This window comes from Chionomys nivalis, chromosome 7 (genome assembly GCF_950005125.1).
Source record: "Chionomys nivalis chromosome 7, mChiNiv1.1, whole genome shotgun sequence".
NCBI classification, from domain to species: Eukaryota; Metazoa; Chordata; class Mammalia; order Rodentia; family Cricetidae; genus Chionomys; species Chionomys nivalis.
This window is the reverse complement of record NC_080092.1, coordinates 54426892-54447930: the sequence shown is the minus strand read 5'-3', so window position 1 is coordinate 54447930 and position 21039 is coordinate 54426892. Positions and strand designations below refer to the sequence as shown.

General features: G+C 47.4%; 2 protein-coding genes across 2 annotated transcripts in view; one reads left to right on the top strand and one right to left on the bottom strand.

Annotated features, from left to right (window-relative positions):
* Itgae (integrin subunit alpha E) overlaps positions 1-21039 on the bottom strand; it is a 45528-nt gene that overhangs the window by 1074 nt on the left and 23415 nt on the right. Inside the window, exons 20-30 of the mRNA XM_057773940.1 lie at positions 17429-17502; positions 14140-14272; positions 11837-11935; positions 10990-11069; positions 10156-10230; positions 8865-8928; positions 8678-8785; positions 4219-4275; positions 3863-3958; positions 2347-2442; positions 27-137 (exon numbers count right to left, since the gene is read on the bottom strand). Coding sequence (XP_057629923.1) covers positions 27-137; positions 2347-2442; positions 3863-3958; positions 4219-4275; positions 8678-8785; positions 8865-8928; positions 10156-10230; positions 10990-11069; positions 11837-11935; positions 14140-14272; positions 17429-17502 — 993 coding nt within the window. The remainder of the gene's footprint in view (positions 1-26; positions 138-2346; positions 2443-3862; positions 3959-4218; positions 4276-8677; positions 8786-8864; positions 8929-10155; positions 10231-10989; positions 11070-11836; positions 11936-14139; positions 14273-17428; positions 17503-21039) is intronic.
* Haspin (histone H3 associated protein kinase) lies at positions 4370-7338 on the top strand. Its single transcript, XM_057774474.1, has one exon. It carries the CDS (start codon positions 4457-4459, stop codon positions 6695-6697), a length of 2241 nt encoding a protein of 746 aa, XP_057630457.1. The 5' UTR covers positions 4370-4456; the 3' UTR covers positions 6698-7338.

Genomic DNA, 21039 nt, shown 5'->3' with positions numbered 1-21039 from the left:
CTTACAAACAGGAGGAGTGAACTGACCTTGAACAGAATGGCTATGATCACAACCAGGAGCAGGAGGCCTCCAATACCGCTGCCAATGATGAGGGGCAAAGAGTGGAGCTCCTCGGCTTTCAGGAAGATGACAGTGATCTGGATAAAGAGACGGTCCGATAAGTCAGGAAATTACAAGGGAGGAAGAGAGTCAAGAGGTAAGGATTTGGTAACAACCTGCATATTGATCAAGACTGATGGGACGGCAAAAAGCTGAGCGTCCCCTGACGCAGCAATTTCCATCGCCTCAAACCATCTTCTGATCACAGCGCTTTACAAGAAACTATTCTGGTCTCCGGTCTGGATGAGCTAGGTCATCGGGGGATGTGACCTTGTCCTAAAGGTGGTCTGCCAGTCTGAGAACTCTCTCACAGCATCAAGATTCACAGCAGCTGTGTCCCTCTGCGTCCTTGATCCCTATGGTCATTGTCTCCAAAGCGGTGACTTGTTTAAAGAGCTCTAAGTCCTCTTTAACTCAGATCTGACAGACGTTCTTAAACCTCACACAAACGCCTAAAGTCTCTGGTAATACATTTTCCTACAAGAAAGGTCTGGCAGGGGTTGCCCTGTTCTTCACCAAGCCGAGTGCAGCCCTCAGGGACACCGCAAGTGCAAAAGTAGGTCCATCCATGGCACTGCAGGGCTCTCCTGTTAGGAATCATCCCCACGAGGTGTTTTCCTAAGCATCTCTTCAGCTCAGGAGTCTTCTCTCACCCTGACAAGCTGAAGGGCTCTACAGATCCACTTCCTGACAGGAGCCTGGCCCTTCTGGGTAGTGGCCAGTGCATGCTGCCAGGACACAGTTAAAGCCAGGGGTCATCATGACTCCTTGTTGGAAGACACTGAGTTCCCTTCAGGCCAGTGCATAGCCACCAAGGTCAGGCATGCTTTGTTGGGATTTCCATACAGGGTAGGAAGTTACCCAACTCACCCTTGAGGCCTCTCCCAGCTAAGGATGGGCCGGACCTGCTGAGCCACACTTAGCTACAAGTAAACTGAACTTGACAAGTTCTGACCTTGAGAGTAGGAAGGGAACAGAGCACCAGAGCCAGAGTGGGGACAGGAACAGAGCTGTGATCTTAATAGAAGAGTGGAAGGGGGGGTGGAGACAGGACTCTGGAGCCTGGGCCGAGGAATGAAGGAGGCCCCAAGATACCAGGGGCACAATAGGTCTGACTGGAGCAAAACAGCAGCCCTATTTCTCAAAACCTTTTTCCTTTGCTCCCTTTGAAATACACAGGTTCTCCCCAGAGTGGCCCAACACCACCCCAGCAGGGGATAAGGGAGAAGCAGGACATAGGATGACCCCCTGCTTGTGGCAAAGACAGACAGTGAGTGGGCAGTCCAGTGGCCATCCTGTCAACTGCCATTCTAGAGTCACCATGGTCAAAGCCAGTTAGGACAGACTGCTTTCTTTGTTGATGACTAGGAGGAGATTGAACCCACACTGACAGCCGAAGGAACCATTGGTTCCTTTTGTTAGGGTTAGATTCCAATGATATTACTGTTTGTTTGTTTGTTTGTTTGTTTGTTTGTGTGTTGAGACAGGGTTTCTCTGTGGATCCCTGGCTGGCTGTACCAGGACTCACTCTGTAGACCAGGCTGGCCTCACACTCAACCTGCTTGCCTCCTGCTCAACACTGTAACAGACACTGTGAGCATCTCCTGCTCAACACTGTAACAGACACTGTGAGCATCTCCTGCTCAACACTGTAACAGACACTGTGAGCTCCTGCTCAACACTGTAACAGACACTGTGAGCATCTCCTGCTCGACACTGTAACAGACACTGTGAGCATCTCCTGCTCGACACTGTAACAGACACTGTGAGCATCTCCTGCTCGACACTGTAACAGACACTGTGAGCATCTCCTGCTCGACACTGTAACAGACACTGTGAGCATCTCCTGCTCGACACTGTAACAGGCACTGTGAGCATCTCCTGCTCAACACTGTAACAGGCACTGTGAGCTCCTGCTCAACACTGTAACAGGCACTGTGAGCTCCTGCTCGACACTGTAACAGACACTGTGAGCTCCTGCTCGACACTGTAACAGACATGAATGTTGCATACTAGGAAGATATTGTTATGTACACAAAAATTTCTCATATAGAAAATGTTCTAGCTATTTCCTAAATTATTTTCAAAATCAATTTTTTTTAAGTACACACTGTTGTTGATTCCTGTTTCACAGAAGCACAAAATGGAGGCAGAAGCTCAAGGTCACAAGGGCAGATGGCAGTGTAGCCAATCTCAGAAATGACAACAGTTTCCCCAGAAGACTAATCAGAAAACAGCAGGAGTTACCTTCGTTCTGTGGTTCTCTGCATTCAGCCCCTCATAGAGAGATTTGTTGAAAGCTATTTCACCAAGGATCTGCAGTTCGGTTACATCTTTTAGTAACTATAAATTGGAGAAAGGTAGGGTGTGGAGGAACACAAAACATTTTAGACATGAACTCATTGTTTCAAGAGAGTTTCAACCATCTTTCCCTTCAAATATATTCCTTCTCCAGTATTCCGTTAGCCTCTGTAAAGGTCGCAGCCATCACACAGCTATCCAAGTCACAAGCCTGTAGTCATTCCCCAACTTCTTTTCCCTTACGCTTGACATCATGCCACAACCCCCACCCAACATCAGCTTTGGAGAGTTCATCTAAAACAGTCGGTCATTCATGTGTCCCTTGTCCTCCATTCCCACGTCCACCTCAGCTGCAATCACATTGCTCTCATCTGAAACTCTGAACAATGTTAAACTTGACTGTTCCCACTTTATCATAAGGCCTTTCTTGGAAAATAAAATTTGAGCAGTGTTAAGCAAATTAACAAGTGCAAAGTCCCAGTGGCCACAATGATATTAACAAGCTAAAAAACAGAAACAACAGACTATCTGGGCATAAGGGAGAGATACGTGAGAAAGGACAGACAAAGAGCAGATTCTTTGCTTGTCATGAAAGCAGTATGGATTTTAAACTAAGTGTATCCAACTCCAAAGTCCACTGCTTCTGTTTGTTGGGAGTTTCTGCTTTTTTGTGGTTTTTTTTTGTGTGTTTTGTTTGTTTGTTTGTTTCGAGACAGGGTTTCTCTGTAGCTTTGGAGCCTGTCCTGGAACTAGCTCTTGTAGACTAAGCTGGCCTCGAATTCACAGAGATATGTCTGCCTTTGCCTCCCAAGTGTCGGGATTAAAGGCGTGCGCCACCACCGCCCGGCTTGATTTTTGTTTTTAAAGGAAGATAGCAGAGTCTAATGCTAACTGAAGAATTATTTCATTTTTTTAAAATCATGTGCATATATGTGCACGTGTGCAGGTGAGTGTGGGTGTCCATGGAGACTAGGAGAGGGCATCAGATCCCCCACAGCTGGAGTTATAGGTGGTTGTGAGCTGCCCAACTTGGGGGCCAGGAACCCAACCACATCTTCTATAAGATCAGTACACGCTCTGATCCATCTCTTCAGCTCTTTAAGAATTATTTTGTATAGGTTAGGAGGAAAGCCAAGACAAAGAGCGTGCCCAAGGTTTATGCAACAGGCCCCACAAAGAGGATGACTTGAATGACAACCACATGAGTAGAGACAGAGAAGGTGGGATGGCAGAGTTTGCTGCTAGGATACACACGGAGAAGTAGCAAAGAGGAGTCATGGGTAATTCCTACATGTCAGTGTGGAAAAGGATTAAAATACCTACTACGCACTTGCTAAGAGCAGGTTGGGACAGAAGGTCAAACAAGTGGTCTACTCTGGACGACACATTCCAGATGCCATTATTCCTTCTAGAGGAGAGGCCCTAGAGCTGGATGACCAAATCTGCACAATTTTAGCGGTACCTGCTTAGTGTGGCCCAGGGAGATCTCCGCAGCCACAGTGACATTTTCTTTATTCGATGTGATAGCACAGATCACTGAATGCCACTCTTCTACATGCTGCAAAAGCAAAAAAGTGAGTTTGCTTACTCCCTTCTCGGGATATCTAGGATAGAGCATCTAAGGTCCCAGAGCAGACGTTGTGAGCAGTTTGAGCAAACCCCTTCTCCCAAGCAAAGTGTCAGTCACTCTGGCAAACAGGACTAGTGAGGCTGAGTCACAGAAAGAACTTGGCAGAAGCTGCGACCTGATCTCTGTGGTCACCCTGTTAAGGGGCTCTCCACATCCCTCTCTCGGGCTCTCGAGGAGACCTCGCTCACCTGAACAGGATCGTTTCCACACGCGCTCTCTCGACTCTGCGTGCATTCAGTGTGGACCTGAAACGAGATCACTGCCTGAGCCGGCCCGAGCCCTCTAGGTCGCGCTAGGCATCTGCCCCCTGGCGGCTTCGGGAAGTCCGGCGAGCTCTGAGAGCCGGCGCTAGGACCCGGCGGGCCGGCGGGCGCGGTTGCGGAGTCTCGCGGTGTTTCAGTTTGAACTTACGGGCGGGCACCCGCCATGGCAGCGTCTCTCCCGGCACCCGGGACCCGTTTCTTCCGAACGTACGCGGCGAGGGGCGTCCGGAGGTCGCAACGGCAGCCTAGCCGGCAGGCCGTGCCATGGTTCCAGCCGTCGGATCCGAAGCGCGCCTTCAGCAGCAGCAGCTTCAGCAGCAATGACCAGTCGTCTGCCACTTCTGACGACCCTGACGACCCCGATTTCCCTGGCAGCCCCGTGAGGCCGCGGCGCCGGCGTCCTCCGAGCCGCATCTCCCGGGACCAGAAGAGCTTGACAGCCACCCAGAGGCTGCGACCTCGGCCCCCGCAGAAGTACAGCACCCCGCGCGGCCTTCTGCGACCGCCACTCTTCCCTAACTGCAACTTGGGCTGTCTCAGCCCGGACCTCAGCGTGTGCAGCCAGTCCAAGGGCAGCAACGAGCTGGGCACCAGCGCCTCCCTGTTCAGCTCTCCGGCCTCCCCCGGAGCCCCCGACTCTCCGGATGCAGCCTCTGCAGTCCCCAACGCCTTCCTCTTGCCGGAAGCCTCCCTGGAGGAGGCATCGCTGCCCTGCCTCCAGGAAGCAGCAACAGATGGAGGCGGGTTCAACACGATGGCCCACCAAGCCGAAGCCGGCTTCGGGTCAGCTCTCTTAAGCCTTGTGGACTCGGACACAGAAGATAACGAGTTTGGAACAGATGGAAATAATGTGGAGGAGTCGTGTCGTGAGACACAGCAGGTGAGGAACAGACTGAAGGGCTCGGGTCTGGCAAGAGAGACAAGGGGCACAAGTCAAAAGGTTGTGTCTCAAGGAGCCGACCAGATGGACTGTGAAAAGGCCAGTAATTGCAAAGACCTTTGTGTACCAGGGCAAATCTGCAGGCCTAAGAGAACTGAATCACTCCAGAAGAGGAAACAGCAAGAAGCGATGGGAACCTCTGCTCTTTACAAATCTAAGCAGAGAAGAAAAGATTCAGTCCCCTCCCTGGACTTAAATAACATCAGTGAGACCTCTTCTTGGACCAAAACCAGAGCCTCCTTCAGCTTCCACAAGAAGAAAATCGTAGCTAATGTGTCAGAGGTATGCAGCAGCAGTCTTGCCTGTTCTCCCTCTAGGTCCCTCCTGTCTGAATGTTCAGCCCCTCTTACCATGAACAGAACTGTTTCTTCCTGCCATTCCTCTTCTATGTATTTGCTAAGCCCCTTAAAGACCCTGCAGGTCACAGACAAAAAGTCATCTTATGCTGAAAAGGTTTATGGGGAATGTAATCAGGAAGGGCCTATCCCCTTTAATGACTGCCTTTCCACCGAAAAACTGGAACACTGTGAGAAGATTGGGGAAGGAGTGTTTGGGGAAGTGTTTCAAATAATTACTGATCAAACACCTGTCGCCCTAAAAGTCATTGCTATTGAAGGACCAGATTTAGTCAATGGGTCCCACCAGAAAACCTTTGAGGAGATCCTGCCAGAGATCATTATCTCCAAAGAGCTGAGCCTCTTGTCTGATGAGGTGTACAACCGCACAGAAGGCTTTATTGGGCTGAACTCAGTACACTGTGTTCAAGGGCCTTACCCTCCCTTGCTGCTCAAAGCCTGGGACAACTATAACTCAACCAAAAAATCTACAAATGACCGGCCTGACTTTTTCCAGGAAGACCAGCTCTTTATTATACTAGAATTTGAGTTTGGTGGGGTTGACTTGGAGCAAATGCAAACAAAGCTGTCCTCCCTGTCGACTGCGAAGAGCATTCTACACCAGGTCACCGCCTCCCTCGCAGTGGCGGAGGCATCACTGCACTTTGAGCACCGGGACTTACACTGGGGGAATGTGCTCCTAAAGAAAACCAACCTCAAGGAGCTCCACTACACCCTCAATGGCAAGACAAGCACCATCCCCACCCACGGGCTACAAGTTAACATCATTGACTACACCCTGTCCCGCCTGGAGCGGGATGGCATTGTGGTTTTCTGTGATATCTCCTCCGAAGAGGACCTCTTTACAGGTGAGGGTGACTACCAGTTTGAGATCTACAGGCTCATGAGGAAGGAGAACAGAAACTGCTGGGGTGAGTATCACCCTTACAATAATGTGCTGTGGCTACATTACCTCACAGACAAGATTCTGAATCATATGCGCTTTAAGACTAAATGTCAGACCACGGCCATGAAGCAAGTTAAGAAAAAACTGCAGCATTTCTACAGAACTGTCCTGAGTTTCGGCTCTGCCACTGACCTGCTCTGCCAACACAGTCTGTTCCAGTAAGCCGGTACTTAGTGCTCACACTGAGGACACCTCCAACGCCTCTGGAACTGTTTTTAATCTCTGCCACCACTAGAGCAGGATGGAGGTAAAAGCCCATCTTTATGAGTTCCCTGTCAGCTTTTTAAAAGAGAATCTTGTTTTTAAAGGTAACCAAAATGTTTATCGACATGATTAAACTTGCTTTTAACAAGTGTTCTTAAAAATAAACTCCATAGAGGACAAGTGTATACAGCTTATACATCCTCTTTCTGTCAGCAAAGTCTGCAAACCTGATATTGTCGATTTTGAGCCCTGATACCCTATGTAGGATGAGCAAAAACAAGTCAGAAAAGCCCAGCTCTCAGCTGTGGTCCTTCCTGCTCCTGATGCTGTTGTCAAGGCTGGTGAAGGAACCAGACCTCAGATGAATTATTTACTGAATGCAAAAAGGATGTTGCAGAACAGAGCAAAAAAAGAAACTAGAGGGTCAAAACGGAGACGGGCGCACACCAGCATGGGGGAAGTGTGGGAAGTGTTAGATTCATTCTCCAATCACACAGAAACAGAAGCACAATTTATAGATTCTCAAAGGGAAATAAATGGCTTATGGTACTGATGTTTGAATTTTTGCTTATTTTCATCAAAGAAAGGGAAATAGATGGCTTTAAGATCTTAATTCATTTTCCTCCTGACTTACTCCTATATTCCTCATAATTAAGTAGTCTTATCTTTTACTCCTAAAGTTCATGTTGGTTTGTCTGGGTTTTGTTTTTAAAGTTTCAAATGCATATTGGTTGTGTGCAGGTACGGGTTGAGAGGCAAGTAGGGTTGAGGGGCAAGTAGAAATCAGAGGACAGCTTCAGGTACCATCCTCAGGAATGCCAGCCGCCTTTGTGACAGTCATTCATGGGCCTGGAGTTCACCGATTCAGCTAGATTTCTGGGCTAGTGAGTCTCGGGATCCTTCACTTTCCTAGCAGTGAGATTACAAACACATACCACCACCACCAGTATTTTTACATGGATTGTGAGAATCAAATTTCGTGCTTTGAGGCAAATGCTTTACTGAGTTATTCCCCCAGCCCCTGTTTTGTTTCTGTAGTCCTAAAGTTTGAATCTAGGCCCTTGTGCAGGATAGCAAGCAGCCTTGCACTCAGCGGCATCCCCAGCTCTCTTTATGACAAGATCTCACTAAGTTGCTCTGAGTAGTCTTGAACTTACTCCATAGCCACGCTGGCTTAAATTTATGAGTCCTTGCCTCATTCTCACAGATAGCTACAATTGTAAGCCTGTGCTGCCAGGCCTAGTTAAAGCTCTAGTTTGTATACCTTTTTTTTTTTTTTTAATATTTTATTTATTTATTTATTTATTTATTATGTATACAGTGTTCTGTCTGTGTGTATGCTTGCAGGCCAGAAGAGGGCACCAGACCATTACGGATGGTTGTGAGCCACCATGTGGTTGCTGGGAATTGAACTCAGAACCTTTGGAAGAGCAGGCAGTGCTCTTAACCACTGAGCCATCTCTCCAGCCCCTAGTTTGTATACCTTTGAGAATCTGTAGTCTACCAGGCCTAGTTAAAGCTCTAGTTTTCATACCTTTGAGAATCTGTAGTCTCTGGAAAGAGATGGATCATGATAAAGAATCCTTGAAAAGCCGGGCGGTGCTGGCGCACGCCTTTAATCCTAACACTCGGGAGGCAGAGGCAGGTGATCTCTGTGAGTTCGAGGCCAGCCTGGTCTACAAAGGGAGTTCCAGGACAGGCTCCAAAGCTACAGAGAAACCCTGTCTCGAAAAACCAAAAAAAAAAAAAAAAGAATCCTTGAAAAACCAGAAAAGCAAAAAAGCTGGGCAGTGGTGATACACACCTAGGAGGCAGAGGCAGGCAGATCTCAGTGAGTTTGAAGCCAGCTTGGTGTACAGAGCAAGTTCCAGGACAGCTAAGACTACAACCCTATTGTCTTGGGGAGAAAAAAAAGAATCCCATTTCCCATTTAAATACCTGAGTCTTTGTTAGATTCTTCACTCTTACAATCCGGAAACCTTGTAATTTGATGGGGACACAAATTTGCAACTGGAATACAGCTCCAAAGAGATTTTCCCCATGTATCTGCCAAATAAAATGAGCAACAAGTCAATGCTCAGTGACTTTACCAGCCTTAAGTGGACAGTAAGCACTATGTACTTACGTTAAAGAGGAATTCTTTGTGCTCAGAAGAGCTCTGGCTTGTGTTCATGTACATCACTGATGGTCTGCAATGAGAGGACATGCATGAGAACTTTTTTTTTTTTTGGATTTTCGAGACAGGGTTTCTCCGTAGCTTTTTGGTTCCTCTCCTGGAACTAGCCTGCCTCTGCCTCCCGAGTGCTGGGATTAAAGGCGTGCGCCACCGCCGCCCAGCCATGCATGAGAACTTAAACTCCTTCCTGGTTCCTACTGGAAACACTGGGACAGACAGCACCAGGTCCTTAAGAGGACTCAAGGCTAAGGTCAAATGTTAAGTGCTTTGTAAGGCAGTTGGGACAAAAGAATATTTGCAAGCTATACAGTTGGACTCTGCTGAGTAGCCTCCTTTCTTTTCTCTAACTTATGTGTTCACATGTGGCAGTGCACTTGCTGTGGGTGCACATTGCAGGCCAGGTCAACAGCAAGTCCCCTATACTCTCCACTTCAGTTCTTGACAGTATCTCTCTGAACCTGGGAGCTTCCTATTTCCGCTAGACCGGCTGGTTGGTGAGCTGGAAGGATGCCTCTCTTACCCCACCCACCTCAGCACTGACTTACACACCTGACTTTTACATGGGTGCCAAGAACCTGAACTCGGGTCCTGATGCTTACACAGGGAGAACTTTTCTCACTGAGCCATCTCCCCAACCCTTCTCCAACCCCACAGTCCCTCCTTTTCCATAGCATCACAAGTTTTCTTTTGTAGCAGGACCAGTTGGCACTGTGCTTTTGACAACCACTTTGGTGTTTTAAAAACCCAACATGACACATGCGAGTGGTGGAGTAAAGAAGCCCAAACTGCGGGTCCATGGGTAGAAAAGTAAAAGTTTATTCCAAACTGCCAAGGCTGTCTCTAGCGTGGCCTTCATAATGGTGATAGGCACCACAGGTGTTTTTAATCGGAGAGCCAGCTATCCCTTTTGCCAGTGGTAAGGGAAATGACTCCTTCTGACAGAATGGAACCAGTTTAACAAGTCCTGAGGAGTGCTAGCTTTTATCTAACCACCAGAAATCCTATAGTCTAGGTTGAGCCGGGACTCAATTTTGGACAAGTCAGTGAGCCTGCCCTTTTTGTGTGTAGGAGGCTACCCTTTGAACCTGACAGTATCCTAGAGAGGCTGGGCACTAAGCAGCCTCCTCTCAGAGAAGGACAAGGCCCACATCCACCCTACTGGGCACTTTGTCCACATGAGAGAATCTCCAAGGCTGTCCTCACTGCACGACCATCACACAGACCCCTTGCGAGTACTCACCTGGAAAGAACTGCGATGAAGGCGTGCCTGAATTGAAGGCTGTGCGTCTCTCTGGCCAAAGACTTCTCATCGGAACTGGGAATAAAAATGTCAATTGACCATACAACTGCTTTGTTACCTTGACTTCCTAACAAACATGTCCAAGATGAATCTCTTAGATTTCACACTGAGGGAAATGTTGATTTTAGAAGGATTTCTCAGCTTCCATACTTGACGTTTTGAGCCAAAGAATGACCTGTTACGGACTTGTCCTCCACACTGAATAATAGTTACCAACATCTGTCAATAGAAGCCAGTATCACCTCCTAACTCATGGCAATCAAAATTAGTTCTAGAATGCTGAACATGGTGGCACACACCTGTTATCCCAGCACTCAGGAAGCAGAGGCAGAAGCAGGCAGATCTCTCGAGTTCAAGGCCAGCCTGGTCTACAGAGCAAGTACCAGAACGCCAGGGCTACAGAGAAATCCTGTCTTGCAAAATCAAAACAAAAATCTTCAGACATTGCTTCGGGAGTAGAATCGCCCTTGTTTGATCCCTCCCAGCACCGTACCCTGTTCTGCCTTAGAACATGGAGGCTTGCAGAGTTCTGCCAGAGTTGAGAAGGCCAGAACTAGGACTCAGGTTCAAAGCCCAGCTCACCAGAATATACCTTAGTGTTCCTTTGTGTGAATTCGAATATCTTAAGTATCTTTGATGAGAGGAAACTTTTTCGGGTTCTGTGAGATACCCCCTTTCTCCCAGAACAGTGAGAGAACCAGAGCACTCATGAACATGACAAGATTTTCCCCCCCAAGGCCAGATCCTAAGTCTGCTAACACAGTCACTACTTACTTAGAGATGGTCACAGTGACGTCTGCTGTCCTGTTTGGAAAGATACTCTCCTCTAGCTGCCAAATCACTGAGACATTTGCCTGTTTTAAAGGAGGAAATAAGACCTAAGTTAATGGGGGAACTAGTCACTTTCAAACTGGCTGTGGTGATTTGAATAAGAATGGCCCCCATAGGCTCAAATACTTGACTGCCAGGGAGTGGAAGTCTGACCGGATGGGAAGGATTAGAAGGCGTGTTTTTGTTGGAGGAAGTATGTCTTTAAGGAGGTAGGAGGAGCTTTGAGTTTTCAAAAGCCAAACCAGTCCAGTCTGCCTACGATCAGGATGTAGCTCTTGGCTATTTCTCCAGCACCTGCCTTCCTGCCACCGTGATGAAAATGTACTAAGCTTCTGAAGCTGTAAGCGCCCAATTAAATGCTTCCTTTTCTAAGAGTTGCCTTGGTCACATGGTCACAGCACTATCTAGGAGACCCAGTTTACATTCCTCGTGGGTTTCTGTTGGTTTTGTAGCACAGCCACTATTTCATACAAGCTCACTCTGCAAATACCGAATGAGCCAAACAGATGGTGTTACTCTCCTTCAAGTAAAGGAAACTACAGCCAAGTTTCTGCACAGTCCAAAGATAATTTGCTTGGATATTCCTTCCCTACTACTCCTCGGAGAAGCCAACACTGGCCATGCTATACTTCAGAAAACCATTTTCTACACCCCCACCCGTCTCCATTTCAGGGCAGGCTTAGCAGTTGTGACCGCGCAAAGGGAAGCATGGTGACCACATCTGGAAGATGCAGATGCGGCTGGGAGCTCAAGGGTAGTAAGAAGAGCCACCTAATCACAACAGACTCACAGATGAGCGCTTGAGTATGGGGTGACCAATCTTGCAGTTCACGACCAGGACAGAAGCAACTGGCTTGGGTTCACCACACTGAACGTCTGGAGAGAGCGGCTGTTAAAACAGAAGATGTCTTGGTTTGGGTTTTAATTTTTATTTATTTTATGGGTAGGAATGTTTTGCCTGCATGTATGTTTTGCAAGAATGTGCGTGCCTGGTACCCTCAGAGGTCAGAAGAGGGCATCAGATTCCCCTGGAACTTGAGCTATACATGGTTGTGAATGTTTGGCTGGGAGCTTCACCCCAGCTCCTGGCATCCATGTTGGAATGTTGGGTGGAAAGCTCCATTTCAAGCACCTCCCCTGGGAGTTGCCTCAGTCCAGATCCCACCTCTGAGAAAGCCCTCCAAACGGTGACCCCTCCCCAGGGAGGGTCAAGACCACTCCCACAGGCTATTTAAACTGCCCCCTCTCCTTCCCCCCGCCCCCGCGCCCCCATGAACACGTGGATCTTCCGGTTCTCCTTTCCCCTCTCAGTGTTTTTCCCAGGCCCACCCAGGAGTGCTGGCATCCATTAAACCTGGGTTTCTTTTAATTCAGTTTGATTTGGTCTGATTGGTTTATTGTGTCAGCGGAGAGGTTTGTCAACAAGAAAAACCTTAACAGTGAGCTGTCATGTAGCTTCTGAGACTCAAACCCAGGTCCTCTGGAAGAGCAGCTGGTGCTTGTAACTGAGCCGTCTCTCCAGGAAATGGAGCAGTTTCTTCACACAGATCCAACAACCATTTGCTGATTTGTCTACATGTCAGACTTGGTCCCTGGCCTGCTCACAACTGAGGGTCGAATTTAAATCCAAAGCCTAAGGGTAGTGTTCTGTGAGTGAGGCACAGTAGCAGTGGGGACCAGTTCCAATAGACAGGATTGCATAAAGTCCTCACAGAGAGGAAGACACTGGAACTGGGCTGTGGACCAGTGCGGGTGTCACACTGAGATGGAGGCTCAAACACTGCTATGTGGCCTTCTAGCTAAGGCTCCTCATCTAGATTTCCAAATACAGCTGCTCTCCCCAAGAGGGCCCATCGCTACTTCTACCTTCACCCGTCCTATCCTACGTATATAGAAAATAATGTCAACTTTTCACGATAAGTGCTAACTAAGGCCAAGCAAATTGAGGCCCCACCCCACCCCCTGAGAAAACCTATAGTCCCAACAGAGTCAAGTTTTTTTGTTTGTTTGTTGAAATAGGATGTCTCTGTGTGACAGTTCTGGCTGTCCTGGAACTCGCTCTGTAGACTAGGCTGGCCTCGAGCTCACTAAAATCCACCTGCCTCTGCCTCCCAAGTGCTGAGATTAAAGGCGTGTGCCACCACCGCCCAGCTCCAGACTCAAGTTTTACTGACTCACTAGAATGAGGACTGCCTCATGGAGTATCTTCTCTCAACAAAGGAAAATTCTAAGTTGTCAGAGGGTTGGGATAGGTGGAGTTAAGGAAGAAGGCAGATGAAGCAATCCAGAGAGCTGCATTGCAGGACAGAGGAAAGGGGCAGGTGATGCCCAGGGGCAGCAGGCTCCCAGCTGGGTTAGCATACACTACAAGAAGAAAGCAGTGTCCAGAAACACTGTCTCTGCAGCTCTGTACCTTAGATGGACACTGAATCTACCTCTCTCTGTCAGGTGATGTAGATTCCCCAGACAAGAGCTGGGTGGTTTTCTAGTTCCCAAAAGAACTTCAAACAGCAGGTTCTGACCATCTTTGAACTAAGAGAACAGAACATTTCAGTGTCGTGACGCTTGGCAGTCACATGCTTGCAAGCCCATCTTTGCAGCTGGTCTTATGTCTGGTGAATAGTTGGGTAGAATTTTTCACTTCCTCGATTCCTTAGGCATTAGAATTTATCTTTCACAGTCCTGGTTAAAGAAGACTATACATGGGCTGGAGAGATGGCTCAGAGGTTAAGAGCACTGGCTGTTCTTCCAGAGGTCCTGAGTTCAATTCCCAGCAACCACATGGTGGCTGACAACCATCTTACAGATCTGATACCCTCTTCTGGTCTGCAGGCAAACATGCAGACAAAACATTGTATACATAATAAATAAAATAAATCTTTAACAAAAAGAAGAAGAAGACTATACACAAGGAGGGGGTGATCATGTGGTACCAATGAAGGATTTTAGGGACCAGAATTGGAGAGGATTCGTCTAATTGCAATTCTTATACTAGATGGAGTAGAAGGGGGCTGGTGGCAATGGCAGGGAAGCAGGTGGGCAACAAGGAAAAGGCATGGCAGCATGCTTCCCAAGCCTCTTTGTCACGGGTACCTTTTGTATTCTCTTAAACTGTAAGTTTTTGGGATAATTCAGAGCCATGTTTGTCATGTAGGAGTCTTCCCCAGAGTTAGTCAGGTTGATGTTCATGGTCAGCTCCTTTGTGACACCCACTACCAGTTCCTGCCTGCAAAGGGTGGAGAGAGAGAGAGAGAGAGATCACACATCAGCAGTAAATTTAACCTAGAAAACTTCCCACACTACAGAAAAGCACATTCTTAACTATCCTCCTAGGTAAACTGCAAAAAAGACCAGATTTTCTTCCTTTTAACAGAGCTGACCCCCTTGCTGCACGTCCGCCTTTACAGCTTCATCACTAAGCAATTTGCGAGGTTATAACCACTTACTTAGTGGTTACCATGTAGCAAACTCCATGACCCATAAACTCAATTGATCCTCAGAATTACTCTATAAAGTAGTATAGTTACTTTGTATCTTGCAGAAGAAAAAAAAAAACGGAAGCCAAAAGACTAGAAGCCTTTATCACCGAGCTGTATCCTAGCCCATTTTAGTCATTGGCTAGTTTTTAAAACAGTTTCATTCTGTTGCCTTATGCTGGTTGGTCTGTCACTATGTATGCTAGCTGGCCTTGCAATCCTCCTGCCTCCGCCAACCAGTGCTGAGATTACAGGTAGGAGCCACAGTGCTTGTCGATGTTTGTTTTTTGAAGCAGAGTCTCACTTTGTAGTTTAGGCATCGAGTCTAGTTCTCATTTGATTTTGTAGAAGTCAAACCCCACTGCAGCAGTGGAGTTTCTCAGTAGCAGCTTGACGGCTATGGACGCTAGGGGGAGATACAGGGCAAGCAGAGCACACCGCATCACCCTGAGGAACTGGCTGGATGGCGGATCTTGGCTGTAATTCAGTCCCTGTTGACAGCAGCTGTGTCTTGACTGAGTCCCTTAGTGCTGGCCCCACATAATCATGCACACCTAAAATGGAAGTTTTACAAACATCCACTCAAGGACAGAGACTCTGCCCCCAGAGAAACCAACTCCAGATAGCCAGCCATCAGCAACATGACACACGTGGTAGCCATTGAAGGCATTTTTTTTTTTTGACAGGGTTTCTCTGTAGCTTTTGGTGCCTGTCTTGGAACTAGCTCTTGTAGACCAGGCTAGCCTCGCACTCACAGAGATCCGCCTGCCTCTGCCTCCCAAGTGCTGGGATTAAAGGCTTGTGCCACCACCACCCGGCTTGAGGGCATTTTTAAGATTGCCCCATTTCCCAAACCAAACTCAGGTCCAGTAACCCCATCATGGAGCTGAACTTCTAGTGAATTCTGAGTGGTGCAATAAAACATCAGCAGTGATGGAAGATGGTCCGCATCCTACTGTCTTACTGATGCCATTAGCCACGTGTGGATATTCAACATGATGAAACACAGCAGGTGCCGTTAAAGAGCTATGTTTGTTTTACATTTTATTTTATGTATGGGGTGGGTTTGCCTGCAGGGAGTCTGTGCGCCACATACATGCAGTGCCCTAGGAGGCCAGAAGAGGGCTCCCAGAACTGGAGTTACAGACTATTGTGAGCCACCATGTAGTTGCTAGGAATTAAGTCTGGGTCCTCTGGAAAGAACAGTCAGGGTTCTTAACCACTAGACCATCCCTCTATCCTTGCAATTACATTTTTTCTTTTTTTAAAGTGTCCTTTAAAAAAAAGATTTATTTATTATACATAGTGTTCTGTCTGCATATATGCCTGCAGGCCAGAAGGGGACACCAAATCTCATAGATGGTTGTGAGCAACCATGTAGTTGCTGGAATTGAACTCAGGACCTGTGGAAGAGCAGTCAATGTTCTTAACCTCTGAGCTATCTCTCCAGCCGTACTTTTTTTTAAATATTTATTTATTTATTTATTTATTTATTATGTACACAATATTCTGTCTGTGTGCATGTCTGCAGGCCAGAAGAGGGCACCAGACCTCTTTACAGATGGTTGTGAGCCACCATGTGGTTGCCGGGAATTGAACTCAGAACCTTTGGAAGAGCAGGCAATGCTCTTAACCACTGAGCCATCTCTCCAGCCCATCCAGCCGTACTTTTTTTTCTTAAAAAATTAATTTAAATGTAGTGACCTTATAATTAAACTAATGGTGAATGTATTGGATTATGAGATTCTAGATGCCTGGACTGGGCCCTCTCCTTGCTCCCTCCCTCCACTCTAGCTTCAAAAGACAACCACTGTCTGCCTCCAGCCAGCCAGAGCCACCACCCTCTTACCTGCACCTTCATTGTCAGAGTAGTAATTACTATCTCCCTACTTCCTACAACCAGTCATTTGTCTAGCACAATGATTCTCAGCCTGTGGGCTACAACCCTTTTGAAAGTCAAGCACCCTTTTCACAGAGGTCACCTAAGACCACCAGAAAAAGCAGATATTTACATTGCGATTCCTAACAGTAGCAAAATTACAGTTGTAAAGTAGCAATGAAAGTAATTGTATGGTTGGGGTCACCGCAACTTGAGGAACTGTATTAAAGGGTTGCAGCATTAGGAAGGTTGAGAACCACTGCTCTAGCAAGAGCTAGACTCTTGTGAGCCCTTCTATGGTCCCATGCGACCCTCTTAGACTTTCCTCCACTTCTCTCCATGTTACTCCTCCTCCCTCTTACACTTCTCATTCACATGGGGCCCATGCTCTAGCCTTCACCTGTCAGGGCTGCTTCTATCAGGGTATTTGCTCCACCGTCAGACACCACATGGACAGTACCCACTTCCTCCTGTCACCCTCCCTGACCACTCTACTTAAAACCTCACCCCTTCCCTGCACTTACCTTTGCGCCACATCCCATCTACCCAGAGTTCACTTGTCTATTACTTTCCCTTTAAGTACCAGGAGGGCAAGGATTTTTGTCTGTACCTTTGACTGAGATGATTCCCAGCATCTAGAACCCCTGGAACAGAGTAAAACTACTCCAGAACTACTCAATGAATTCATTCATGGAATCTGGCCAAGAGGCCAACCAGAGGAAGTTCTAGAAGTGAGGCTCACTGTGAAAATAGCATTGTTCAGGGGGTCAAGAGACCTGGGTTCGGGTTCACCAAGTGCATCAACTTCAACTATTTCCTGATCTATAAGATGGGAAGATGAATCTTTATCCTTCCTTCCTCACAGGGTGGCTGAAATACCAAATACAAAATCCTGTTGAGGGCGGGCCATGAGGGGAAGGGGAAAGGAGTATTCACGCATGCCTCTGAATAAGAGGCTTGCCCAGGTGAATCCTCAGGAGGACATCACCTGCAGAAACAATGCTGATGATAACAAGATTCAACTCACTGAGAGATGGTGGTGGCCAGCTGGATCTCGGCAATGCAGAACACTTTGTTCCTGCAGTTCTTCTCATAGGGCAGCTATCACCAGACAAAGACGAGCAGAGTTAGCCTTGGGACCTTACCTTTCCAATGACCCTGACTCCCACTTTCTCCTTGGGGTACTTCTGCCCATCATGTTCTCCTGCTTGAAGAAACATGGCTCGAAGAGAGTGATGGCTGACAGCTAGGATTGTGCCCGCATGGCCAAAAGAGCTATGTGTGCGACATTCCTAGACAATACGGGCACACAGTGATCTAGGCCTTTAGCCAAGCTCAAATGTGGGGTGACCTTTGCGGAATGATAGGCATGCTGTCGTATTTGTATTGTGTGCATCCCTCTGCCTCTAACATCTGGGAGGACAAAACTTTGTGAAGCAAAGCTTCCTTAGTCCTTTGGGGTGTAGGCCGAAACGAGTGTAGGACAGGAACTGACCAAATACTATAGGTGAATCCGTGCCAGCACCCTCCCCCACTGTGGGTAAGTCTCCTGGGTACGTTAGCTACTTCTCCTGTAATTCTGCACACACATCGCAACTAAATCAGAGTCCCATCTGCTTGTAATCCTAGAACTAGGGATACTGTGGCATCATGGTGAGTTTGAGGCCTGGGCTACACAACAAGACTACACAGAGAAAAAGAAAAAAAGACATTTCGTTCAGAAGCTCTCTTCAAGATTGAAAAATCTCAATTTGAGTTGAAAAAAAAAAACAAGTGTTCTAACATAGCCAAGTATAGTTTTTTGCAGTGAAGGAAACAGCCAGCCCCCCACCCCCATCTCTCCCTTCCCCCCCCCACCCTCCCCAACCCCTCCGCCTCCTAGGAGCTGTCTCTAGCTCTCCAGCAGCTGGAGATCACTGCAGCAGCTGTCTGCAGGGAGAGAGAGCATCATGGGCTGGACTTGGAGTGGGAGCCCAGAGCTTGGAAAGGAGACCGTGCATTTGCCAGAAAAGAAAGGTGCAATTTGCAAGTTACAGTGTGGCGCTCTCTCTAACTGGATCAACAAATCTGTGCTGTCTTCTTTGTGTTTATTCTGGTGCTCGGTTTGAAATCTAGGGCCCACACTCGGGTCCTGTTTTTTTACGTTTAAATTTTATTTATCTTTACTGCATGTCGTATACAACCCATGTGTGAGAGTGTGGGCACATGCAGGCCACAGTGCCCTATGGGTGCCAGAAGACAGCTTACAGACATCGTTTCTCTCCCTCTGCCGGGGATCAGCGAACTGAACACTGGCTACCAGGCTTGCACAGCCAGGGCACCTACGTTCTCCATCTAACCCTGATGAAAGACAACACGGTTAATCCATTTTAGCTCCCAGCTACAACTCATCTCTGCTAACATCTGTGTACCCACAGCATCTTCCCTTTCCTCATCCCTTTTATTGATGGAATAAATATTTTAAACCTCTTCCCCAAATCATCACAGTAACAATTGACAATGACTTACACTGTTAAGCAGGAAATGTACATCTCAAATTTTCTCCCTAAAATACTCAGTTACAAAGAGGAATGGGACCGGGCGGTGGTGGTACACGCCTTTAATCCCAGCACTCGTGCGGGGGGGGGGGGGGTTGTGTGGCAGAGGCAGAGGATCTCTGTGACTTCAAGGCCAATCTGGTTACCAGGAGAGGCTCCAAAGCCACACAGAGAAACCCTGTCTCGAAAACCTCCCCCACCCCCAAAAAAGGGGGGAGATGGGAGCAGGAATAGTACAATCAAGGCTGTGATGCACCTGCCAAAACACACAGCCTGGATCTAACTATGAGGAAGCTCCAGAAATAACCAAGGGACAGGCTACAACACGACTGCCCTACATCCCTCAAGCTGCGAGGGTCCTTAGAGACAAAAAACAAAAGCTGGGTCTGGTGTGTGTTGAATACCTGTAGTCCTAACTTGGAAGGCAGAAGGTCATCCTTGGCTCTATAGGGAGTTCAAGGCTAGCCTGAACTATGAGACCCAGTCGCAAAATAAAAATAAAGATGTCTGGAGAGATGGCTCAACAGTTAAGAGCATGAGCTACTCTTCCAGAGGTCCTGGATTCAATTCCCAGCACCCACACGGTGGCTCACAACCATCTGTGATGGGATCTGATTCCCTCTTCTGGTGTGCATGGAGACAGAGCACTCACATGTATTTAAACACATAAATACATAATCTTTGCCAGGTGGTGGTGGCACACACCTTTACTATCAGCACTTGGGAAGCAGAGGCAGGTGGATAGTTTGAAGCTGGCCTGGTCTACAGAGTGAGTTCCAGGACAGTCAGGGCTACACAGGAGAAACCCTGTCTCGAAAAACCAAAATAAATAGATAAATAAACATAAAAATAAAGACAAGGAAAGACATAAGTCAATAATTCTAGATTAAAAGTGACTAAGATAAACGACAATGAAAGACCCTAGATTTATTTATTTTAATTTATTATTGATTGATCAATTGATAAAGGGTCTCACTGTCTAGCCATGGAAGATCTTGAACTTTTGCATTTTCTGCCTCTATCTCTTAAATTCTGGGATTACAGTCAGGGGCCGCAGGAGGCCTAGTTTTATTGAGTACTAGGAATGGATCATAGGACTCCACATATCCTACACAAGCATCCTGCCAGCTAAGCTACATCCCCAAGAACTTTTTTTCTTTTGCCAAACAGCAAGTTACTAGGATATCAAACAAACTATGGATAAACTTGTACAGTAGATAGCAGTACTCCTTCAGTGTTAAAATGATTTTATCCGTTGTGCTGTGGCAGAGAATAGCCCTGTTTTTAGGAACTATATACTGAGCATGGGGATGAAGAGTATCAGATCTGCAACTTATTCTCAAACGAGAACTCTTTGGATTTTTTTCCTTTTAGACAGGGTCCAACTATGTTGCTCTAGGTGGCTTGGAACTTGCTATGTGGAATCCACTGGCTTCCACCTCACAGAGATCTGCCTTCATTCTGCGCTCCCTGAACTCCGCAGTTAAAGAAGTGTGCCACGACACCCACCCCAACTACTACTTTTTAATATTCTTTCTTTCACTTCTTTATCCCTGATGATTCCTCTCTGCTCTGTAAATGGAATTGGCAGAGGACCATAGGAGCCACAGCCTGGGTAAGGGCTAAGTCACCTTAGGCACGAGAGGATTAGAAAATCTACCTCTTTTATCTTTCCTTAGTCATGAGAAAGCTACACTGATGGGCACCAGGGTAGAGGTAGGTGCGGGCTTGGTGAGCCAGACACCTCAGCATGAAGGCTCTGAGCAGTGCCTAAGCAAGCAGGCGTATCCAAGAACCTCCTCTCTGCATCTCAGGGCAGGACAGCACCAGTGCAGCACCCGCCAGGGACCACCACCATCCTCAGATACCATGTAAAGAGAGCCCCAGTACACAGCATACCCATGTGTGTCACTAAGCATGCAGGGAGCGTACTGTGTGAACAAGCCCAGGGCAACAGCCAGAGACCTGCTACCCACCAGTGAGCAATGAGCAGCAAGCATCTCAAGGGTCCCAGGCCCCACTGACACAGTCTGATGACCCTCCCTCCCAACTCTCGCCATCTTTGAAGTGAGGGGGGCAAGTATTCAATGTGGGATGTTCC